Source organism: Eupeodes corollae, chromosome 2 (assembly GCF_945859685.1).
Source record: "Eupeodes corollae chromosome 2, idEupCoro1.1, whole genome shotgun sequence".
Classification (NCBI taxonomy): Eukaryota; Metazoa; Arthropoda; class Insecta; order Diptera; family Syrphidae; genus Eupeodes; species Eupeodes corollae.
The window spans coordinates 157,951,953-157,974,758 of NC_079148.1; the positions used below are offsets into that span (position 1 = coordinate 157,951,953).

General features: G+C 32.4%; 1 protein-coding gene across 2 annotated transcripts; it reads left to right on the forward strand.

Annotated features, from left to right (window-relative positions):
• Positions 1-457: 457 nt before the first annotated feature.
• On the forward strand, positions 458-22,655 carry LOC129944511 (uncharacterized). Of its 2 annotated transcripts, none has more exons than XM_056053988.1 (9): positions 458-849; positions 11,653-14,560; positions 15,816-15,904; positions 19,299-19,468; positions 19,531-20,565; positions 20,629-20,818; positions 20,878-21,887; positions 21,952-22,156; positions 22,218-22,655. In XM_056053988.1, the coding sequence occupies exons 2-9, from the start codon at positions 11,718-11,720 to the stop codon at positions 22,379-22,381; spliced, it is 5,706 nt and encodes a 1,901-aa protein (XP_055909963.1). In that variant the 5' UTR covers positions 458-849; positions 11,653-11,717; the 3' UTR covers positions 22,382-22,655. The 2 variants fall into 2 exon arrangements, with proteins under 2 accessions (XP_055909963.1, XP_055909964.1); XM_056053989.1 differs by lacking the exon at positions 458-849 and adding an exon at positions 4,160-4,514.
• Positions 22,656-22,806: the final 151 nt, after the last annotated feature.

Consider the following 22,806-nt stretch of genomic DNA (forward strand, 5'->3'; position numbering starts at 1 on the left):
TTGTTCCTGGTAAAATATTCATGAGAAGAGGATTTCTATCTGAGTTGATTAGCTCTTAATTATTGGAATATTGAACATATTTGACGTTATTTATCTGGCAGTTTGAATGAAGAAATTTTTTGCGTCAAATGGATTCCGCGTGATAAAAAATTTAACCCAACATTTGTTTCGGGAAGAACGTTGTATAAAAAGAAGATTATTTCCCGAATGAAGGAACTTTTAACCATTGGAATATTGGAAACATTGTAATTTAAAAATCTTAACGGCATAGTAAATGCAACAATCCGTTTTAATTATTTTAAGAATCAGTCATTTGCTTAAAAGTTCCACAAGACAGTGAAATATCAAATTTATAAAGTTTAAAACTCTTTTAGCAAAGCGGTAACCAAGTTCCTATTTCCTTTGGTTTGGTTTATTCCAAAGACAGACTCAGCAGTCACAGATTGATCGCGCTCGCGAGTGCTTGAAGTATTACTAGCATGTACCTTAACTTTGTTGTTGAATAAAAACAAAACAAACAACAACTTACATATATTATATTTTATTTGAACGGTTTAATTGTACTACTTGGTGTTCTTAATCGATGTCAATTAATGTTTCCTTGTGTAACTTAATCATTTTTCCGGTTTGTGTTTCCTCTGCTCTGTCCGCTGCTGATTGAAGTGCTGATTCAAATTGATCAACGAAATTATTAAAATTTAAAGAAATATACACAAAAATAAATCTGAATCTGAATCAGAATACCTTTGTGCAATGATAAGTGGAACAAAGTGATATTGTTTTGTTGGATAGCAGTCACGGTTTTTTTGGAATTTAGCCGATAAACACGCATCTAAAGATTTTCAAAATGTAAGTTGATAACTAACGTGACAGTGGGCGAGTTTTTGGTTTTTTTTTTTCTTAAGTTACAATATTTAAGTAAATAGTTGAAAAAGTATGTATGTACATATATACATATATGAAAGTTTTGCCTGCCTGTAAGTCATCATATAGGGACCAACAAATGTTGCTCAATGATTTATACTCTCTTGGTATCGGTCTCAGAGTTGGTATTGTGTTTCCAGATTTATAAATTTTTTTTCTCAGAAGAGTAAGAAATCTGACGCGAATGAATGAATTATCAGCATAATAATAATTTAGCTAAACAACTTTTGTGTCGTAGAATGAATCAAGATACTGCGACATAATTGCATTGGAATTATATTTTAATTGACATTGAGTTTAAGATTGCAAGTTGCAGGTCTATATGTGATGTAAGCAGAGTTATTTGTCAGTTTTTTGTGTAGACCATAACAACAAATGTAACGTGGCGGGAAAATATTGAAAAGAGGTCATTGATACCAGATTCCAATAACAATGAAATGGGTGCGGGTGTGACGAATGCAAACATATACACACTACAATGAGAAGAATAATTTATTATTATTAACTTTGAGAATCGTCTCAATCTTTTTAGAGAGTTTTCCTTTTGTGGAAGAGTTACGCAGTTGCATGTCTATAAATGCATTCCTTTTTGGTAACAATACATTTTAGTAATTGGTCATTCAATTTAAAATCATCAAGATCGAAACATGTATGGTTCTTATTGATCTTTGCTACTTATTATGATATAAACCACTCTATTTTATGTAGCTTCTCATCTTTAATCAAAGGCTGTTCTAAGTTGTAATAGCAGAATATAGTTGCTAACTAAAGTCTTAGTCAGATCGACGCACGGTGTCCAAATTCATAGATCGAAAAATTGTACACCTTTGACAAATATCACCATGACATTAAAATTCAAGCTCTACCCTAGTTCTAATACAAATGAGGCATTATGTCTATTTTCAAAACTGAATTTTGTGACATTGTGTGTATAGTTTGTTCTCGTTCTAAATTTTGTGCAAAACTCATATGATTCAATGCGAGTGAGAATACAAAAAAGCTGCATATTTATGCAGTGTCAGGCCTTCACATCAACTAATTAGAGAATTGTTTTATTGTTAAGTATTTGTTTTTTTTTCATATGTATGTATACAAGTTTCATGTTCCTAAAGGATCCTGAATACCATAACATCATAATAACCGAGATCTCTGGACAATAATTACTGACGTCCCTCATTGCAAGAATGTTGTATTTAATAAATAATTAAGCGTATGCTATAAATGATCAGCTTTAGAAAATAAAAACTTGCCCTTTAATTTGAGAACATATAAAAGGAGATATATAAAGAGATATAGAATGGAATACAACAAAGATGACTTTATATATTTGACATAAAATGTATTTTATTGGAACATCTTCTGTCATCTACACTAATAATAATATTATAAAGAGGAAAGATTTGTATTTTTGTATGTAACGAATAAACTCAAAAAGTACTGGACCGATTTTAATAATTTTTTTTTATTACACATTTTTTTATTCTACATTATCACTGAATTACATAGGCTATATTTAGTACTAGATTACTATAGAAATATTTCGAAATTCATATTGAAACCAACCGAAAGTGTACAAAAGTTAGCCATAAAATGTCTTTCATCGTATACGCTGCGAAGAGTATTTATGATAGACCAAAAAATGTTCGACAATATAATAGAATATATCAATATCTAGAAAAAACTTCTCGAGACCATATGTCTAACTATTGTAGTTGCGTCACTATTACTACTTTTTTACATTTAACAAATTGGTAGAAATGTCGATCAAAATCAGACCGTGTTATCCATACCATTTAAACATTTTTATCCAAATAAATAATTTAATATTCAAGACTGTCTAATATCTGATGATTACTTTTTGAATTATTACCGCGGCCGGTCAGCTCCCACATGTTCCGCGGATCCCGATGATACCAATTGATTTGCTCATATCTTTTAAAAGGTTACAGTTCCCTTTAAAAATATCCTTTGCCCTAACAATAAATAAATCGCAGGGACAAACTTTTTCCATAGTTGGTATTGACTTATGGAAAGAGTGCTTTTCCCACGGGCAATTGTATGTGGCGCTTTCTCTAGTGGAGTGTACAGGGAGGCTTTAAGATAAACATAATTTTTTTTTCTAATTTAGTGATTCATGGTCGTTTTAATAAGCATGCTTATAACTTAAATATCTGTACCTATTTATGCCTACCCGTGCGAAGCCGGGACGGGCCGCTAGGGCTCAGGCGTAGTCTAACCTGGAGGAGGTCCAATCTTTGATGATTACCCAACATTCCTGGCCGTATATCGGCAATAACGAGGTAAATGTTGTAATTTAAGTATCCAATTGGCTCAATAATTTTTGTTCTAGTTTTTCGAAAAATGGTCCTGTCATGCCCTAACCACATCTACAAACCATAAGTTTCTGAAAAAATGGGGACTATGGAAAGTTACGGAAGTTCGACGCGATTGCGATAATTCAGCAACCAAAATCTTACAATATGATATGGTCGCCAGTAAAATAGTGTTGCCAATTAAAAATTATATGCCTTTAAAAAAATAACCTTTATAAAGAAAAAAAGAACAAAGCCTAAAAAACTTAAACACTTATTGTTTTTTCAGGATCTTAGTAACGTAAGTTAAGAAGATATTATTTGGTTTCATATTTAGTGCAGAATTGAATTATTGTTGTACCAACATTTTATCCAGATCAATCATATTTTTGTTTGTTTTGTTGGCTGTAATATGTAAGTTGTGTTTTATTTTTCTATTGTAGGCATTTTAATGAAATCTTTATTGATGTTCGTGGTTTTTAAACATGTGCACCAAGTTGGCACTCTGGAAAATCACTCAAATCTACACTCATTTAAGCAAGAGTTTCACTCAATCAAGTATACCTGACTTACCTATAGTCGAAAATCGAACGAAAACTTGCCAGCGAAAGTGATAACAAAAACAACAAAAACAACTTCGAAGAATTTCTACTCTTCTCATTTCTGCCAATACAAGTGCTCTGACTACTGACTACTAACTGCCAAGACTGCCAAGCCATAAGTAGGTACGTTTTTATTACGTATCAACCAGGTTTGTGCGGTATCACTGGTCTGACGCTGGCACTGGCACTGGCACTAGCACTGGTTGGTATCTCAATTCTCAACAAACAAAACAATCAGAAACCTGGGCAAGTTCACTGCTTTGAACGTCTTTAGCTCTGTGGAATGTTAGTTTCGTGTTAACACTCGTTGGGTGACCGTGGTGTTTTGTATTTCACATGAATAGCGAGTAGAAAAAGTCGAAAAAGTCACCTCCGCCGCTCCGTGAATACTCGTATTTTGAATTAGAAATGATGTCAAACTTCTCTTAAAAATATGCTTGCTATTTGAGCGCTAGTTTCATTTTCGAAGGAAGTGTTTTTTGGTGTTTAAAATATTCGTGAATCTTAAAAGGACACCTATCAATATTTATGTTCTTTAAAGTGTGACATGTCAGTGAGAGTTTGTGATGATTCTACAAACGAAATGATCTCGATATCATACAAAAGATAAATAAGTCCCCAATATATCTCCAACCTATATACAAAAAAAAGAATCGAACACGGAAAATAATTCAAGGTGTGTGCCTGTTGTTAATAGTTTTAAGCCCAATTTATAGAACAAGGCTTTTGGTTTTGTTTTTGTTTTATTTCGTTGCCTATCGATGGTCGCTATAATATAACACAAGTAATGCAACGAATGGGGGTTGCTATGTCCGCCCTTAGATTGTGGGGTGTGCTATAGTCTGGTAGACTATATCTACTCTAATATATCAACCCTTAAAGTGTGTCTTATATTGTCCAATGTCTACACCTGTATTTTACTTGAACATCATGACCATTTGTTTGCTTCGGTTGGAGTTTTGTTTTGGACAGAAATCAACACTTAAGTTAGTTGAGTGCGAGGTTTTTACTTACGTGGTTGATTTTAATCACACACAAAAATGCAAATAAACCTGAAATCAATAGAAACTATATTGAAACGGAAGAATACGTGATAACTCTATATTATTCAAATTGGATTGAAAAAAAAATATATAAAAAATATTTAAAGGTAATATTTATATATCAACAAAGAATTTCAAAAATGTGTTCAGAGCATTACTTGCATCTACAATTTTGAATTAACAGGTATATTTGAAATTTAAAAAAAAAAACTTTAGAAGCCATAACAATAGTTCGTAAAAAGAAATACACACAAGTTAGATTGACCTTAATAACCCATAGGGATATTATTCGTCATACTTTACTTTACACAGCAGCAAACCTATAATATATTTTATGCTCTTGGTTAATTCAACAAACGAAACGAGTGTGTTTTTGAGGTGTGACATATAAACAGTTAGTTTATAATACTGGTAGTTACATTCTATGCGATTTTCTCAATTGTAGGTAATTAAAAAAAGAATTTATAACTTTTTTATGGAAAGAGGTCAATAACTTTGATGATAATTTGCATACCTGTCGGTCGTATGTGTGCTATAGCTAGAATAAATAAAGTTTTCTCTTTGGAACGCACAACAGAAAATAAAGTTAACCATGTTTATTGTAATTTATGCATATTTCTGTAAATATCAATCGAAGATGAGAAGAAAATATTCCTAAAATTTTAATCTCTGTCTGAGTTATTTTATGTTCTTCATTGATTTTTTTTGTTTTTGGGGTTAAAAATCAAATGGCTAGAGATATAAGGTAAACATAAATAGATTTTTAAGGAAAAAGTAGGTACCTACTCTAAATACCTACATATGTATAAAGCTGACCTTCCGTTAAGCTAATAACGACATTTTGTATTGAAACAATTAACTAAAAAAACATTGGTAAATAAATAAATAAAAAAATAGTAATAAAATTCAAACAACATAATATGTTACGTAAAGTCATACGTATTTTTTCAATTTTTCAAGTAATGAATTTTATTAAAGAAAAGATTATACAAAGTGGCTCAAAATTAATCACCCTCTCAAACAATTTAATAATTTATCAAACACATTTGACACATTTGTGAAAAACAAGTTAGCAAAACAGATAACAATGGAACGCTATATTTTGCTTGATCGTTTAATATTAGTTATAAACAAAATTTAAAGATCCACGAAAAGTTTGCTACCACTCAAAATCCAAAAACAAAATAGCATAATTCATTTTGCGCCACCTTGTATCAATGGAACAAGTATAAAATACCAAACATGCCACTATAACACTAAAAGTTCGAGTTCCTCATATTACTTCTACATATAATCTCTTATGTGCTATTAAACAAAATTATTTAATTAATTTTAGTAAACATTCCTAAATTCTTATGCCGAAAACAAAAGCTTTTTAGATAAAAAAAAATTGGAAAGCAAATGGTTAATTTAAATAAAATATTTTCACCTTTTTGGAATAAATGCATTGATTAGAAGGTAAAGTGAAAAATCTGTTTAAAAGACTATTTCAATTCCTTAAAATTAAGCTGACATTATTCAAACAAAAACTAATTGCATTGAAAATAGAAGACGTTTAAGTGTTTTAATTCCATCTTGTGTGCATGCATAATTCGTTACCAGTAGCCCTTATCTTCAATATTTAACAACACATTTTAGTGTATATTTATACTTATTAACTTATGTTTTAATTATTTTATTTTATACTCCATCACTTTGTCAACTGTTGTTACTTAGAATTCTAAAGAAAACGTAAGAACAAAAATGTAATTGGAACAAATTTGTCTTGTTTAATGCGATTAGGCTTTAAGTCAGTAGGCCTCCATTTGAGCGACTTTTAAAAATCGATAAATTAAGTTTTAAAGCGACATGAATATCATTTGATTGTGTTAAGTTTTCCATTAAATAGGAACACCCAGGGGCCTTAGACAATGTGTTACTTGTTGAAGAAATTCTTACTTTCTTTAAAATCGATCGAAATAGCACGAAAAAAAGAAGTCTTTCAAACAAAACTTTAGAATCCAAGCATACGACTCGCTATTAACTCCGAATGGCCTTCGTTGGTTCTTTATTTTTCATTATCGTTTCCATGACTTTTATTCTGCAGAGTTGACGTTTTTTTTATTTTCAACAACAGACAACCCATTAAAATGCTTCGAATTGTTAATTTATTCGTTTTATTCTAAATCAAAACATAATTTCACTTTTCTTTCGAAATGACAATAACCTGTAATTTAAAAGCTATTTGATAAAAAAATGGAGATTGGAAAAGTTTGTTGTTTGTGCGTGCGACAGATTTAAAGTTCGTGGTTTTGAGTAGGTCAAACTCTGCCTAAGCTAAAGAAACTTGATATATGCAGTTATTTTAGTTTGTATTTAATTTGGATGCAAGTATTATTTAATTCAAATAAACATCAAAAGAAAAATAGTCCATAACAAAATGACATGCCTTTAAATTCCAGGAGGGAATTTTAATTTTATTTTATTTCATTTTAATTTTATAAAAAGATTGTCAATTTTTTAAAGAACGAAAGTTCTTACAAAAAAATGTACATGTAAATTGCATCTAACGGTCTTTCGTTTTCATATTAGAGACTTTTAGCTTGAAGTTATACTCTACTTTTCCCGGTGAACACCCATTATTTCAAACTCTCTGGATATAGAGTGTTCATAAAAATATTAGTGGTTTTGATTTTATAATTGAAAAGTGTTAAAAATTCATTTTTTTTATTTTTCGGTAAATAAATATTTTACTATATAAAGGTTTAAGATTTTGTAACATACTAGCATATACAAAATTAATAAATATTAGCTTAAAAATAAACAATAAGACAATCAAGACACTGAACCGAAGAAATTCGAAAACTTATTCGAAAACTGCGTTTGGAAGGAAAAACCTACTAAAATATTCAAGACATCCTACGCTGCTCAGCAGAAATGGCCAGTAACGCCTTAAAATGGCAAAATAAACCGAAAACGCGAGGCCCAAAAAGGATGACTACTGAAAGAACTGACAGAAAAATTGTTCAGTTAGCAAAACAGAACCCTTCCAAAGGCTCTAGGAAAATAAGAAATGGTCTTCAACTGTCTTTTAGCGCTGTCACAATACGAAGACGTCTTTTATGAACGAAGTTACCAGCTCGAAGCCCACGTAAGGTACCATTCTTGACGAAAAGGCATGTGGCAAAAAGAATGGAGTTTGTTAAAAACAAAAGAGAAATGGAAGAATGTTCTGTGGAGCGATAAAAGCAAAGTCGTCCTTTTTGGGTTCAAGGGTAGTCGAGAATATGTGAGAAGACCCCAAAATGCAGCATACTATCTACGGTACACTATAAAAACAGTGAAGCATGGTGGAGGTAAAATTATGATATGGGCTTGCTTTTCATATTACGGGGTAGGGCCTATTTATCCCATGGGGAGTATAAGGGATGCAACCGAGTATATGAAAATTGTCGAGAAGGTTAGGTTACCCTATACCAACAAGACTATGACCCAAAGGCAAAACCATGGTTTGCGCAAAAGAAGTTATCCGTTATGGAGTGGCCCGCTCAATCACCCATCGCAAATTTGTGGGGGGATGTTAAGAACGCAAGTTATAAAGCACAACCCTAGAATTCAAAAAAATTGTGGCAGCAGTGTGTGATTCGTGGAACGCAATACCTGTCGAGAGGTGTCAGGTTGTAGTGGACTCGGTGCCACGTAGATGCGAAGCATCATAAAAAACAATCGTAATTCAACTAATTACAACTAACTAATTGTAAGCTAACATTATTTGTATACTTTCATATAACTTCTTACAGTTTTTCTTACTTCTTACGTAATAGATTTTGTACTTTGTCGTGCACTGCTATTTTTATGAACAGCCATATATTTAAAAACCGTTTTTACTGAGACATAGCAAACGGTAAAAAATCGATAATGCTTATTTTCTGTTATTATGAATACAATTTTTTGGTTTGTTATGAGAAGTTTAATGAAATATATTATAACGTTGATATTGAAGGCCTTTTTGATTTATTTGGTGAGCACTGCTATTTTTATGAACACAACTGTAAATACATTTTTTCGTTTGCAAGTTGTACCAAAAATAGGCTTGAGGTCACTTGGTCGTGGGAATTTTTTAAAGAAAAGGTAGTGTGTAATGTGAAGTTCAGTGCGACCGAAGTAGATTTAAGTGTGTATTATGTAGTACGAGGAATAATTTTCCATTGATCTTTGTATGTCAGAAATTTTTCTATAAAAAATCAAAGTAGTACCTTAAAATGCTTATACATATTTTGGTTAGTAAACTTTTGAGAAAGATCCTAATTTTTTCTAAAAGTGTCTTTATATTTACTGATCTGATCACTTATTTGAACCCCGCGTCTTTTGAGTGACGCACACCGATAAATTTATTAATAAAAAAATTAATATTTTTAGCGAACGGAACTGAAAATACATTGCAATAGATTAATCTTATCTATCAAACACTTTTAGCTGGATTTTTTTTTTCTATTTCTTCTGTTTGTATACAATTTGTATGTTTATACATACATTTGTACATTTTATTAATCAAAGCGTTATTTTTTTAATTAATGATTTTTTGTTTATTTTCTGTTTCTTTTGATAACAATTATAGATAATGCAGAGTTCACAATACTACTATCTGAACAGGTACACACTGAATATGACTCAGATCGATTTAATAAAGTTCTTTGAAAAACACAATTGAATTGTCTACAAATCAGCAATTTTATTTATTTACAAACTTATCTAAAACTTTTACATTTAAACAGGGGAAATATTCTAAATATTGCATTGCAATTTTAAAATTATTGAATAGTTTTTTTTCTGTTGGCAAATTTACAAGTTAATTAACTTTATACTGCGTATTTAATATGAAAAATCAATAAATTTAATATGGTCGCAATATTATTGGATTCCTTATATGATATAATCGAATTAATCTTTTGTTTAAAGCCATATAACAATTAATGACAAATACCAAATTATATTTTTTAACAGGATGACAACAATCTTTTTCCTATTTAAAATTCTTAGTTCTTAACAAAAAGTTTTAACAATTTTTCCTTAATGTAAGGAAATTAATTACACATACATTATATTCGAGATCTTTCTACTCTCCCGCACCTTTTCAATGCTTAGAACGTTTTTAGAATTAAATAATTTTGTTCTAATATTCATGACAAATGGGTGATTTTAAAGGTTTGAGATACTACAGAAAAAATCGAAAGTCTTACTACCCCTACCCTGACAAAAAAAAGTTTGGACCCCTATAACGTACACACGCTACCATTTATCATTTTATAGCTATGTATTTGTATTTACTGAAGGTTGTTCTAAGATTATTTTTTAAAATATAGTGGCCTTTTGCTGAAACTTAATTTTTTTAAGAAAAAATATTTTCCAATCATATTGTGTTATGCCACATACAATGTTATGTTATATACCAGAAATTGCATAACCAAAATTATGTTATTATTAAACTTTTTGTCTAAATGTACTACACACCAATTTGGCATTGTTTTTTTCCAAATCTATCAACTAGATTTTTTTAAGCTTTTTGGTTCAGATTTACATAAACAACAATATTTATCTACATCTTTTTTTCAAAAACAACCTATAGTTTTCAAAAAATTTTAAAAATAATTACTTGATCCCCTTTCAGCCTCTCTTCTAATTGGTTTTGCTACACCCAAAATAAGATGACTTTTTTAAGATGTGTCAAAGACGTATAAATAAACCTCTATACTAAAATTTAGCCGAAGTGAATATCTTATTTTTTCTAAATTTAATATATTTCTTAGACCATCATTTTAGCTAAAAATTCTTGCATCAGTGGATTTTTTTATTTTTTAAATTTCAAACATCAAAATACATATGGATCACAAGTTTTTACAGAGGCGATGTCCGTTTTTTTTAATTTGCGTTTTTGCAGTAGTATCGCAAAAACAGTTATGCTTTTCACAGTACTATTTTATATTGCTTAAAAGACCGTTAGTTTGGGCATCGTTCCTTAAAACTGGTAATTTGAAAAGTTTGAAAACTAAAATACAACGGTATAAAATTTCAATAAAGTGACGGATATCGGCCCTAGAAAAAAATGTGCCTATCATTTTAGTGCTTAAAATTTTCCAATAGCATTGATAGTTTTCGAGGTCTGCAACAATTAAAGAAATACAAAAAGCAGCGATTTGCAACCTTATTTAATATTTCCGTAAGATCTTTGCCATATCTGTTTGCATTTCAAAATGTTTAAACTGAAAATTATTGTTTACGTTTTTTTTATTGATTGATCACCGATCAAATGATATTGATTCAAGCATGAAAAGTTTTCAAATGTTTTCACCGTCGCGTCGTCTTAATTATCATTACAAAATTAAACAAAAAGGAGGTTAGGGTTATTTTGTCTTATTTTTTGCCAGATATCTCAAATAGGATCCAACAAATACCAATTATACAGCAACACAATATAAACTCTTATATAAACAACTTGTCAGTGTTTAAATCATTTGAATTTATATAATTTGTATAAATGCGATAATATCACTGAGTACAATAATAGCCTTTATCAATTGATATTCCAAGAAGACTAGTGCTTTATTGAGCCAAAAATAAAAATATATAAAAATTTATTAACAATATGGTAAAGCTAGACGACCTTTACGAAGGTGTCCAATTAATATTCAAAGGTTGTAATACCTTATCCATCCAAAACTAACTTTCACCTTCATTATGATGCCAATGTGTGATATAACTTTAATTTATTGTTTTTTTTCTGTTTCATTACAGGGGTTCATTAACCAGTTTTAATGAACAATTATTTGTGACCGGTTCGTCAATTAACATCGACAAATATGTTGAAGAACACAAAACCATTATCAGCACCAAATGCTGATGATGGAAACGATAACAAATTTACCAAAACTAGGTTACTACATTCCAGAGGAAACCCCATTTTGAGTTGGATAAAACATTCTTGCAATAACAACGACGATAACACACCAAACTTGAAACCAAATATTATCTTATCTACTGACCAAACTAATAATAAAAAATCCACAAATAATAATAAGGAGAACAATTCGTCTCAACCGGAGTTGAGAGGTGTTCAGAATTTAAGACATCTCTGGAATTCGAGAATCACAAAAGCTGCCAAAGCTCTTAGTCCTGCCAAAAGCTACGGTTGCCTGTTGCAACAAGAGAAACCGCCTCCTGACATTACACGTGCCTTAAGTGTTCATAATATTATAGAAAGTCTTGAACATCCCAATTCGGGCAGGTCGGCGAAAGATAACTTTTATAAATATAAAACTGCAGCCACAGTTGAGATAAATCGATGCCAAAGCGCAAGTCCTGCTAACACACCAATTTACGGTCTGTCGAGTCGTTGTTTAAGTTTCAATAATTGTAACATAAAGTCTTCAAATATCATAAATAGTGAAGAAAATAACCTAAGGATGCGTCGAGACGATACAATGGTTGCAAAAAATACAAAATCTTCTCTCTTCCAACAGGAAGCTGACGGAAATACAAAAATGAATACAATAAAAGTGCCTCATTTGGAAGAGGCCACACCTGCCACCCCTCTTCAAGTGCCTTCGTTGCAGGCTGTTATCGACTGCGATAACAAAAGCAGCGAGCACAAACATTCCATTAGTGGGACGCAAGACGCGGCAGATTCGCTGCGTAGTTTGGAAACAAAAACGGCGTCGTCGACAACAACAGTGACAACAACGTCGGCGACGGCATCGCGTAGAAAAAATGTTAATTCCACTCGCAAATACAGTTTCAAAACTCAAGTGAAAAGCTACCATTCTCCCCGCAAAATGCCTAATTACAATGGCAGTAACTCCAGCAATAAGGTTGCCAAACTAACCCAGCAATTCAATGAAATCATTCAAAAGGATAAAAAAATACTTGACGAAGTTAAGCGAAACAATGGAATTCTTATTTCTCGCGGCGGTCACGTTTACAAAGTTATTGACAATTCAGATACAATGACTATAGAACCTCCATCGTTGTCAACAGTGTTGCCAAGTCTTGATAAAGAAACAATATCTAGTCCAATAAAAAATGTTTCATCAGTGCAGCGTGCTATAGAAACTTTTGAAAGTAGAACAAGTGGAAAACCGAAATTACCGTTAAGAAGTGCACAAGTTCTACGAAAGAAAACGGAACTGGTCACAAGAAAAGAAATACAAAATGAACTGAAATCTTTGGTGTTGGGAAAAATCCGGGAAGATGACGAACAAAAGCCCCAACTGGGCGCTAAGTGTTTAGAGAACGACTTTAGTCTTAAAGTCAGTAATGTAGTTAATTTATTAGAAGGTAATGATCATAAAAACAAAACAAAGACTGAAAAAATTTCAAAAACAAGAGATTTTTCGCCGCCATATGATATAAGTGCAAAAGAATCCAAGTTGGTGAGAAAAACGAGGGATCCAAAAGATAGCGAAAAATTTAGCTTTCGAGGATTTTTCTCCAAAACGTTTAGCAATACGAATGATGCTATTGATTCGATAGTGCTGCCGGAGCCTCTAAAAAGTTCCGATGAAAAGAATCCAATAATATCAGAAGATGCTGCTGATAATGAGTTTTTGCCCATAGCACACGACCTCGAGGAGTGTCATGTTGTTGAAGAAACTCCAATTGAGATTTCGAAAGTTCAACAAATGTTTCCTGAAGTTCTAGCCGAAGAGAAGATATTGGATGCATTAGAAGAAGTCAATCATAAAATTATATCACTTTCTTCAAAGCAGATTACTGAACCTGAATCGCCGCGGCTTGATAATTCATTTTTCAATGAAACAGATGTCAACGCCAACGAGGGAGGAGTTATTCTTAATGAGGCTATAAATTCGAGTTTAGTGGATACAATGCAAGCAACCAATGAAAGTGAGAAGGATGTTGAAGAAGCGGAAATTGTACTTATTGAACAAAGTGATAACAAAATTCAAAACAATAACAACGACGAGGACATTTATGAGCTCATAGCTACAGAAACAAAAACTATTGTAGAATCTAATTCCAGCTCTTCCTTAATAAAACCCCAGAAATCATTTCTCTTTTCAAAAGTTGTTGTTCAAAATGAAGGGAGAAAACATAGTGTCGAGTCAAGTGAAAGCTACGAATCTATTAATGGCTATGAAATATGTGAGACTCCAAAAGAAACGCTTTCACCACCACCTCGACCGAGGAAAGGCTCAACGGAATCACAGCGAAATACCACAGACAAATTGCCAGAGCTGCCAAATCCAAAACGAATTATTCCAAAAAAATTATTCACTACTGTTGTCACAACAAATGACATATCATCGAGGACAAGTGATTCGGGTAGCATCAACGACGATGATAGCATTTATGATACCATCAAAAGTAGTCCTCATTGTTACGAATCACTTAAATCTTCGAGAGACAAGGAATACAAGTGCGCTGATACAGTATCGCTTGCGTCGAACGGCTATGAAAGTATTAACAACTATCGAAGACGTTCAATGCTGGGCAATACCGATTCTAGCTCGACTATTTCATCGGAACATAAAACTAACAGCCTTTATGAGGTATCGATGGTGAATGGACTTCTTGCTCACAATTATTCACATTCATATATCGCATCAAGTGAAAATAGTGATGACTGGGTGGATATATCGGATAGTGAAGTCAATACGTATGATCTGGGAAAACAGCAGTTCATCGTGTGAGTATTGAGAAGTCTTAAAATTTACAACTTAACTTCTTATTTAATACCCCAGTGTTAGAATTCTGTTAGATTTGTATAGTCTTATTTGACATCTAGGATTAATAAATTACGTTTGTTTTCCCTATTTATGAAGCTTAAGTATAAAAAACCGTAACCTATAAAAAAATCGTTAAAGTTCCTTTCGAAATACTAAATCATCTCGTTACTTTTGTACAGGCCCGTAAAATTGAAAGCAATGAGGAGTGTTTTTTTTTTCTTTAATATAGTCTATATTCATCATCAACATACACCTATTCCCACTTATTTTTAGGGGCTCGAAAATTTAAAATTATTCATGCTTTCGCAATCGGGCCCTGTTTGCATGTTATCTACCAATCTATCAGATCTGGGCTCCTGATTATTATTGGCGTACATTTTCGTTCATGTTTAATGAAAAATTGAGCAGCTCTGAACTATTGAAAGAAAGTTATAATAAATTGTTTCGCTTTTCTTATTTAATTTAACGAAAATTTCAAAATTATTTTGTTTTGAAAATTTTTAAAGTCAAAATAAGGGGCCCGGCAACTTAAAAAAAAAAAACACAAATATTTATTTCGGTTTTTGTTTTTATAAAGTGTCTTGTCTTCTATTTTTGTTTCTGAAATTGGAACTTCCATATCACTAGACATGAACTTTGAAAAAAAAAATGGTAAATATGGGGGAGCCCAAGATTTTTCAAAAAAAATTAATAATATTAACGAAATTATTTAAAGGCAACATTTATTACGAGTGCCTTAGATTTATTCTTTGTTGTAAAAGTTATGCTATAACACTCGGCGTAAATTTTTATTTAATTGAATATTACACAAATGTGTGTACATTTTTGTTAGAGACTGATTGATTTCTGAATCATGTCTCCCTGAGTATCAAGAAAAATAGTTTTTCAAACAAATAGGACACACATTTTTTTAAAGTACAAAAATTATTACTATAAAAAGGTGGTTTCCAAAAATTAAGATGTATTTTTAAAGAATGTCATTTTCTAGAAATACCAAATGAATACCAAAAATCAGAATCAATTGAAGGTCAAATTTTAAGATATTTCTATTTCGATTTTGTGTTGGTAAATAATATTGCATACACAAATTTTTTGATTTAATGAAAGGGGTTAAAATTTAAGATTTGGACAACTTATGCAACATAGCTACCTATATTTTTTTTCTTTCTAAAAAAATTAAAAAGATCCTAATTTATTTTTAAATTATCATTTCAGTGTGAAAGAGCGAACGAGGACCCATAGAAGTCCTGACTGGTCAAAGCGTGTGAGAGATAAAAGACTGAATCAAACTGTTAGTGATGATGGTAAGTAAAGAACAGAATAATTTTCTACAGTCTAAGCCTCGCTGCACCTGTAACCGGAAGTGGTTTCACAATCAAATTCAAATTTTTCTATCAAAATGACCTCCTATCTCTCTTCTTTCGCAATTACTCAACCAGGTAATCCCAAAAAAAAAATACAAACTAGTCGGAAGTATACTTATCAATACTAACACAAGACTGTATTGAATCGATCATTTATAATATCCACCCGTATATCTGACGTCATGAAATTTTTGTATTCCACGTCTTCCACTTAAATAGTGTCACTAAGGTCAAATTATTTATTATATTGCTCGATAAAAAAACGATTCAAGCTGAAAGGGTTCACATTTGTATACAGTGTTTGCAAGACTATTGCTTTTTGTATCCATTTATATAAAATCAATTGATGTTATGAGCTTGAGTTTATGACGTTTCAAAACTGCAATGCGCGATCACATAATAAGTCAAATAGGAAACGTGACATAGACTCTTTGCAGCTTGTTCAGAAACAAAAACAAAACAAAAAACTTCTTTGCCAGTGGTGATGGTGAATGCAGAAAACCTGTTCTCAGTTCTCACTTGCTGCCATCCCACTACTTTTCATCGCAAGCTTCTCCAAATTCCATTGCAAACCTCTACATCTATAGAAGGTACATAATAATTGTCCATAAGCATGAACATATAAAGAGATCTTAAAACAAAAACCTGAGGCAATCAAGCACCAACCAGGGCAGTAGTCACTTATGCATCCCCTCAATCTCTTTTCCTATATTAAATCAACCTACCAACAACAACAAACCAAGCAACTTTAGCAGAACAGGCATACTCATCAAAGTCGGGTCAGCGTTACCACTTTACTGCAATATCAATAGGCCTGAAAGCCCACAAGAAATATAGTTCTTTGATTATTTTTGTTCATTAAGATTTTTTTTTGATGGCATTTAAATTTGCCATATTTATTTTTTGAAGCAAAAACAAGAATTTAATTAAGAACTACATAAGTATGGTTTTTTGTATATTCCCTCGAATTATAGTGATAACAAAATAATATTCTAACAATTTTCCTTCAAAATGCTAGTCATTCTAGTTTTATTTAAAACTAAGGTGATTAACTATCTTGTATTAAATAATTCTTAGTTACACCTTACAAATAATTTCTCTCTTAAACATATTTCCATTGTGGCAACGCGAGATCTGAGTCCAACAAACAAAGCTCCAGCCAGAGCTATCCGGGCCAGTATATGGAAAAAACAACAATCTGTGTGTCTACTCTTGCAAGAGTTTCCTCTCCTCAGTCTCTCGAGCTTATTTCATTAGTTTGGACGTGTATCTAACGCAAACCGTAACTAACTACGAAGCTACTTTATTGATCGTTCGTATACCTTTTCTGATCGCACATCACAACTTTTGTGCGAGCGTTAAGTGCCAAAGTAATTAAATATTTAAAATTAACGACATCGAATACAAAACCAACATCCCGCAACAACAACAAAAATTGAATAGCCTTGAAACTATTTCCATCATTTTGCTTCTATCAAAGGCATTGTTTAAAACTTACAAGTTCAGTGATCGCGTTTGGTAATTTTGCGTTGAATATTTTTTATGCAGTGCAGTTCCTATATAATATGTAAAGCTCTCTGCTTGCAACACAAAGAGAATAATAATATTATTATATAAGATATAAGAGAAAGACAAGAAACATCTCTGTTCATTATTGTTTTTTTGAAAAAAAAAAAACTTTTTGTAGTCGCCTTTTAGAAAAATAATAAATCAGTCTTGAGTGAAATATATTTCATCTTGTTCATCATATACCTGTATCTTTTGTGTTCATCTTCGCTTGAAAGTGAAAGCCTTTTTGTTTTGATTTAAATCTTACTGATACTTTTCGTTGGTGCAGCTTTTGTTTACACAAAACATAGATGCACTTGATTCAGCTAAGAAAATGAGATATAATTTGTTCATATTTCCGTATTAAAAAATGTTTGCATATGTCATACGTTCCAACATATCTAAATACTAATTTATTTTCAACCTTGTGATAATTAAATTAACTGGCCAAAGTTTAAAGGCCTAATTTGAGCCATCTAACTAAACGAGTTATGGTTCTAACAGACACGCTACCTACCCAGATAAATTAAAAACATATTATTACGAATACCATAGCATTCTACTTTAACCGGTCTATTGCTCACCATACGCTGGCTGTGGCCATCGAAAAAACAAATGTTTGAAGTATTCTTTGCTCGGAAACGATATTATGAACTAGTTTTAATTTATAAGAACAAAAACATGTTTCATTTAAGAAACATCATAGTTTGTGATTTTCTTTCAAATCGCCATTAAGACTTAATTTAGTTTTTGATATTTGCAGTTTAATTAAAATAATGTAGTTGCCTGTTTAGTTTGCTAGGAGCTTTGCATAAAATTAGTTTAAATAGTTCTATAAAGTCCAAAGGGTAAACAACTTTTAATTTCTTTTTATATAAGAAAGTTTTTGTTTTAATCCGCGTGGATGTTTTCGTTTATCTCTTTTTTTCTCCGGTAGTGATATGGTTTTTGACAATAAATTAGCAATGGAGATTTTAGTCCAATTACTTTCCAAAAATTCCATCTAATTTTCAATATTTGAAATTATTTAATTCAATTGTTGTATCCATTGCTATGATGAATTCCTATTTGAATATGTTAATGTTTGGTCAATCTTCTTGATGCATTTTTTACTTTCTCTGTTCTTTTGGTGGTGTCTTTAAACATTTTGAACTACATAATTAATTTTTCCAAAATTTTACAATTGTACTTTTTTACACAAAACCATACTGCACTATTTTGAGGATTTCTTAAAAATCCACCCAAAACCTCTTTCCATTACAAACTTATTTATTAGTTTTTTTTTTTTTTTTGATTTTATACACATCATTATGCTGACAAAAAGTAAATGACATCGAATTGTATCCCCATACCATTTATCAATACTGCATATGGTGAATTAAGTTAAATCGAGTATGCTTAAAGCATGATATTAGAATTAACATTAAAATGGATTTACCCGACACCGGGACCATTAAGACCATGCCGCGCCGACGCAGAGCGCGGGCGGTCGGTGAAGTGTACATAACTTCACCAGCAAGCAGCGTTTATTTAAATAGTGAATTCAGAGAGAACAATGAAATAAATGAACCAATATACCAAAATACTGAAATAGAACAACTGAATCGTAAAATCAACCGTCAGCGTGATAAGTTTTCTGCCCTACGCATGGAAGCAAATCTCGATAATCAAACTCAAACAACTTTGGTTACATTTGTAGGTTGGTGTAGACATTTTTAGAATGCTCATTTATGTAAACTTCATGAGCAAACAACATATCTAAGCTAAATACTTGTATTTATTTCAGATGACGTTGACCATTTTTATGAGCCTCTGTACCCTGTGGTTAATCCAAACTATTCAAAAGCAAATGGTAGCACAAGGTCACCAGTAGTTGCTAAGAGCGAACTCAGCGATGATTACGATTCTTTCGAAACCGATGATGATATCTATGAGGATAATCAATCAACGAAGAAGGTAAGTCAATTTTTGAATCCAAAGAATACTTAAATTTAAAAAAAAATATATTTGTTTTACAGGATGATAGCGGAGTAGATATTTGCAATGTCAAGCTTCCCGATCCGCCTCAAACCAAGGGGCAAATTTACAACATAATGAAAAAATTCAAGAACCTTATTATCAAAAAGTCTCCAAACGATCAAAATAAGAATTATCCTGATTCTGTGCATACAAAAATATATGAGAACACTCAAAACCTGAGTGAAGGTAATGAGTACCAAACAACTCTTAAGCCCACAAGAAGAGCACCAGACAAACCTAATATCAATAAGGACAGTAACTCTAATGACGATAACATCTATGAGAATACAGACTTTCAAAATATAAATTTAATAACTAGTCAATCCACCCCAGAAAACGGGTTAAAACAAAGTACCTCTGCAAGAAGTCTTAATGCCACAAATGAAATTGTTACCCGATCTAAGTCCAATGCTGGAAGAAGTTTCAAGTCGAAATGGAAAAGTCTTGCAGCGACAAGCTACGATAGCAAACAAACATCAACTATGACAATTGCAAGAAGCATATTCTATGTGTCAGAGGCAAGCAGTGAGCAGGACTCTGGAATATTTGAAAAGGTGACACCTGGAGATGCGAATTCCGAAAAAACACAGGTGGAACAGACCGACCATCAACCAGTTGTTGTTATTCGCAAAAATAAAAGGCAGACTAGTACATCAAATTCCTCTCGGAGACAGACTTCTATTGGGCTAAGACCAAACGATCCCCCACCACCTCCACCAATATCAGAAAACAGGCCTACAAAGCAGCGGCCTTCTACAACGTCGTGGTACACAGAATGTGGGGTATTCAAAATTCAAAACGCCGCCATAAGTGTTGAAGATGCAAATTACGACAAACAACCAAATAACTTGAACAAAAGCACGTCATGGTATGCTGAAGCTGGTCTTTATCAGACAAGTGGTGTCTCTGTGGCAAGCTCTAGTGGCAGCTCTGGAGTTTCTATGGGAAATGAGGGAGCAACTGGAGAAGAAAATGGACACCATATGTTCTTAAACGAACCCTTGTACCAAATTTACAGTGCTGAAAAATTAGAGGTGAGCTTATTTGATAATAGTATTATTAGTTACCTAATTATATGTCTTATTATTATTTAAAAGTCAATATCTCGGGATATGGATGACCACGAAACTGATGGCTATGAAGAAGTCGGAGCCAAGGGAAGGAGTTCTAAAATTGAAAAACCCAAACGAACAAGGCCTACAGCTCTGCAATTGGTAGGTCCAAAGTCAGGGCCATCAAGAACACTTTGGAGTGAAATCCCAGAAGTTATATCTTCAGAGATATTATGTAATTAAATTTATGTGCATCCTGATTTTAAACATTAAATTGTTAAATTTTATTTTTAGTAACTTTATCTCCTCGAGAACGAAGTCTTCAAGAAGCCAAATTCGAAATAATAACCTCTGAAGCAAGTTACCTCAAATCTCTTAATCTTTTACGTAGTCATTTTATGAGTCATCACACTTTCCATGACACAACAATTCTAAGTTCTCGAGATCGGAAAGCTCTCTTCTCATATATCACACCCGTTCATGAATGCTCTGAAAGACTACTTAGTGAACTGGAAGCCTGTTGGCAAGACAATATAATGTTATTGGGTCTGAGCAAAAGTATTTATGCATGTGCCGAGAAAAATTTTCAAGTTTATGTGGCTTATTGCGAGCATCAGGGGAGAATGGATCGTTCGTTGCGAAGACTAAAAGAAGCTAAGGGAATATTTTGCCAGAAGTTAGAAGAACTGGAATCAGATTCAGTATGCTGTGGCTTAACTCTGCACTCGTTCCTGATGCTCCCGATGCAGCGAATAACTCGTTTACCATTGCTCATCGACGCAGTTTTCAGTAAAGTGCAACCAGATGATGATGAATACGATAACTGGAAATTGACTTTAGCCATATTAAACAAGATAGTAGCGCAGTGTAACGAAGCAGCTAATCGTTGTGAACAAGCGTATGAAATCGAACGAATCTCAAAACAGTTAGAGTTTCCCTCTCATATAAGAGCTCTAGCAATAGCACCAGCAGGAGTTGCTGCCACGGGTGCAAAACCACGTTTCTTGGTTAAAAAAGGTGAATTGGTTCAGTTGATTTGGCGAGGAGATGATGCCAAGCTGACATTCGGAAAGAAGTTTATAAAGTCCAATATTTACGCGTTTTTATTTTCCGACCTTATGGTCTTAACTAAACGAAAGGGAGAAGAATTATTCACAGTTTTCGATTATTGCCCGAGAAACATGCTTACTATTTCTTCAGGAGACTCAATACCCCAATTGCCAACCAAAGATGCCAACCAGACGGGAAAAAATTTAATACTGATGACTCTCCTTGAAAACAATGAAAGGAAGACTGTTGAATTGGTTAGTTAAGTCATAATTTATTTCTATTCGTTTCTTTAATTGTAAATTGTAATTCTCTTAAAAGGTCCTATCATGTCCTTCTGTTTCGGAAATGGAAAGATGGCTTCAGGCAACAAGGCCACCAGAAGCAGAAAATCCAGGAGAAAAGCTGTACGAACAATGGGATTGCCCGCAAGTTACTGCCACACATGAATTCATGGCAACCGAACCAGATCTTCTAACTTTAGAGGTTGGTGACGTAGTTAATGTTTCAAGAAAACTTCCAGATGGTAAGTGAAACAAGTTTTAAAAGGACATTCAAAGAAATTAAATCATTCTTCTTCATTTTAGGTTGGTTTTACGGTGAAAGAATTAGAGATGGTATTACTGGCTGGTTTCCTGGCAGTTTTACCGAAGAAGTCAATTCTGCTCATGTTCGGGCTCGAAATCTCAAACAGCGGTACCGTTTGCTTACCTTTACAGCGACTTATTTAGAAATGCAAAAGCGAAAATAATGCCATTTAATATCATGATTTAATCTTGTTTTAAGAAAAAAAGTTTAAAGTGTTATAATTTTCATGTGAATAGTTATTTAGTGTGAATATCATTTGTAAATAATAGCGTAAACAAATTTGAATTGCAAAACGATTCAACACCATGTGATAAGATGCATTCTTCTAAGTTAATTTTAATTATTAAAATGTATAAAATATAAATTCCACTCGTATATGAATGTGTACAAAATTTTTGTTTCTCAAATTGAAATAAATTTACGGAAATATAATCTTAGTTCACTTTTTTATTCCTTTTTGGGATAAATACATCGTTAAAAATGTACGTTCAAAACATTTTTTGTGGGTTGCGTGAAACTTCCGTAACTTTGCATAATCCTCATTATTTCGGAAACTAGAGCTCGCAGAAACTTTTGGTTTGCAGATGT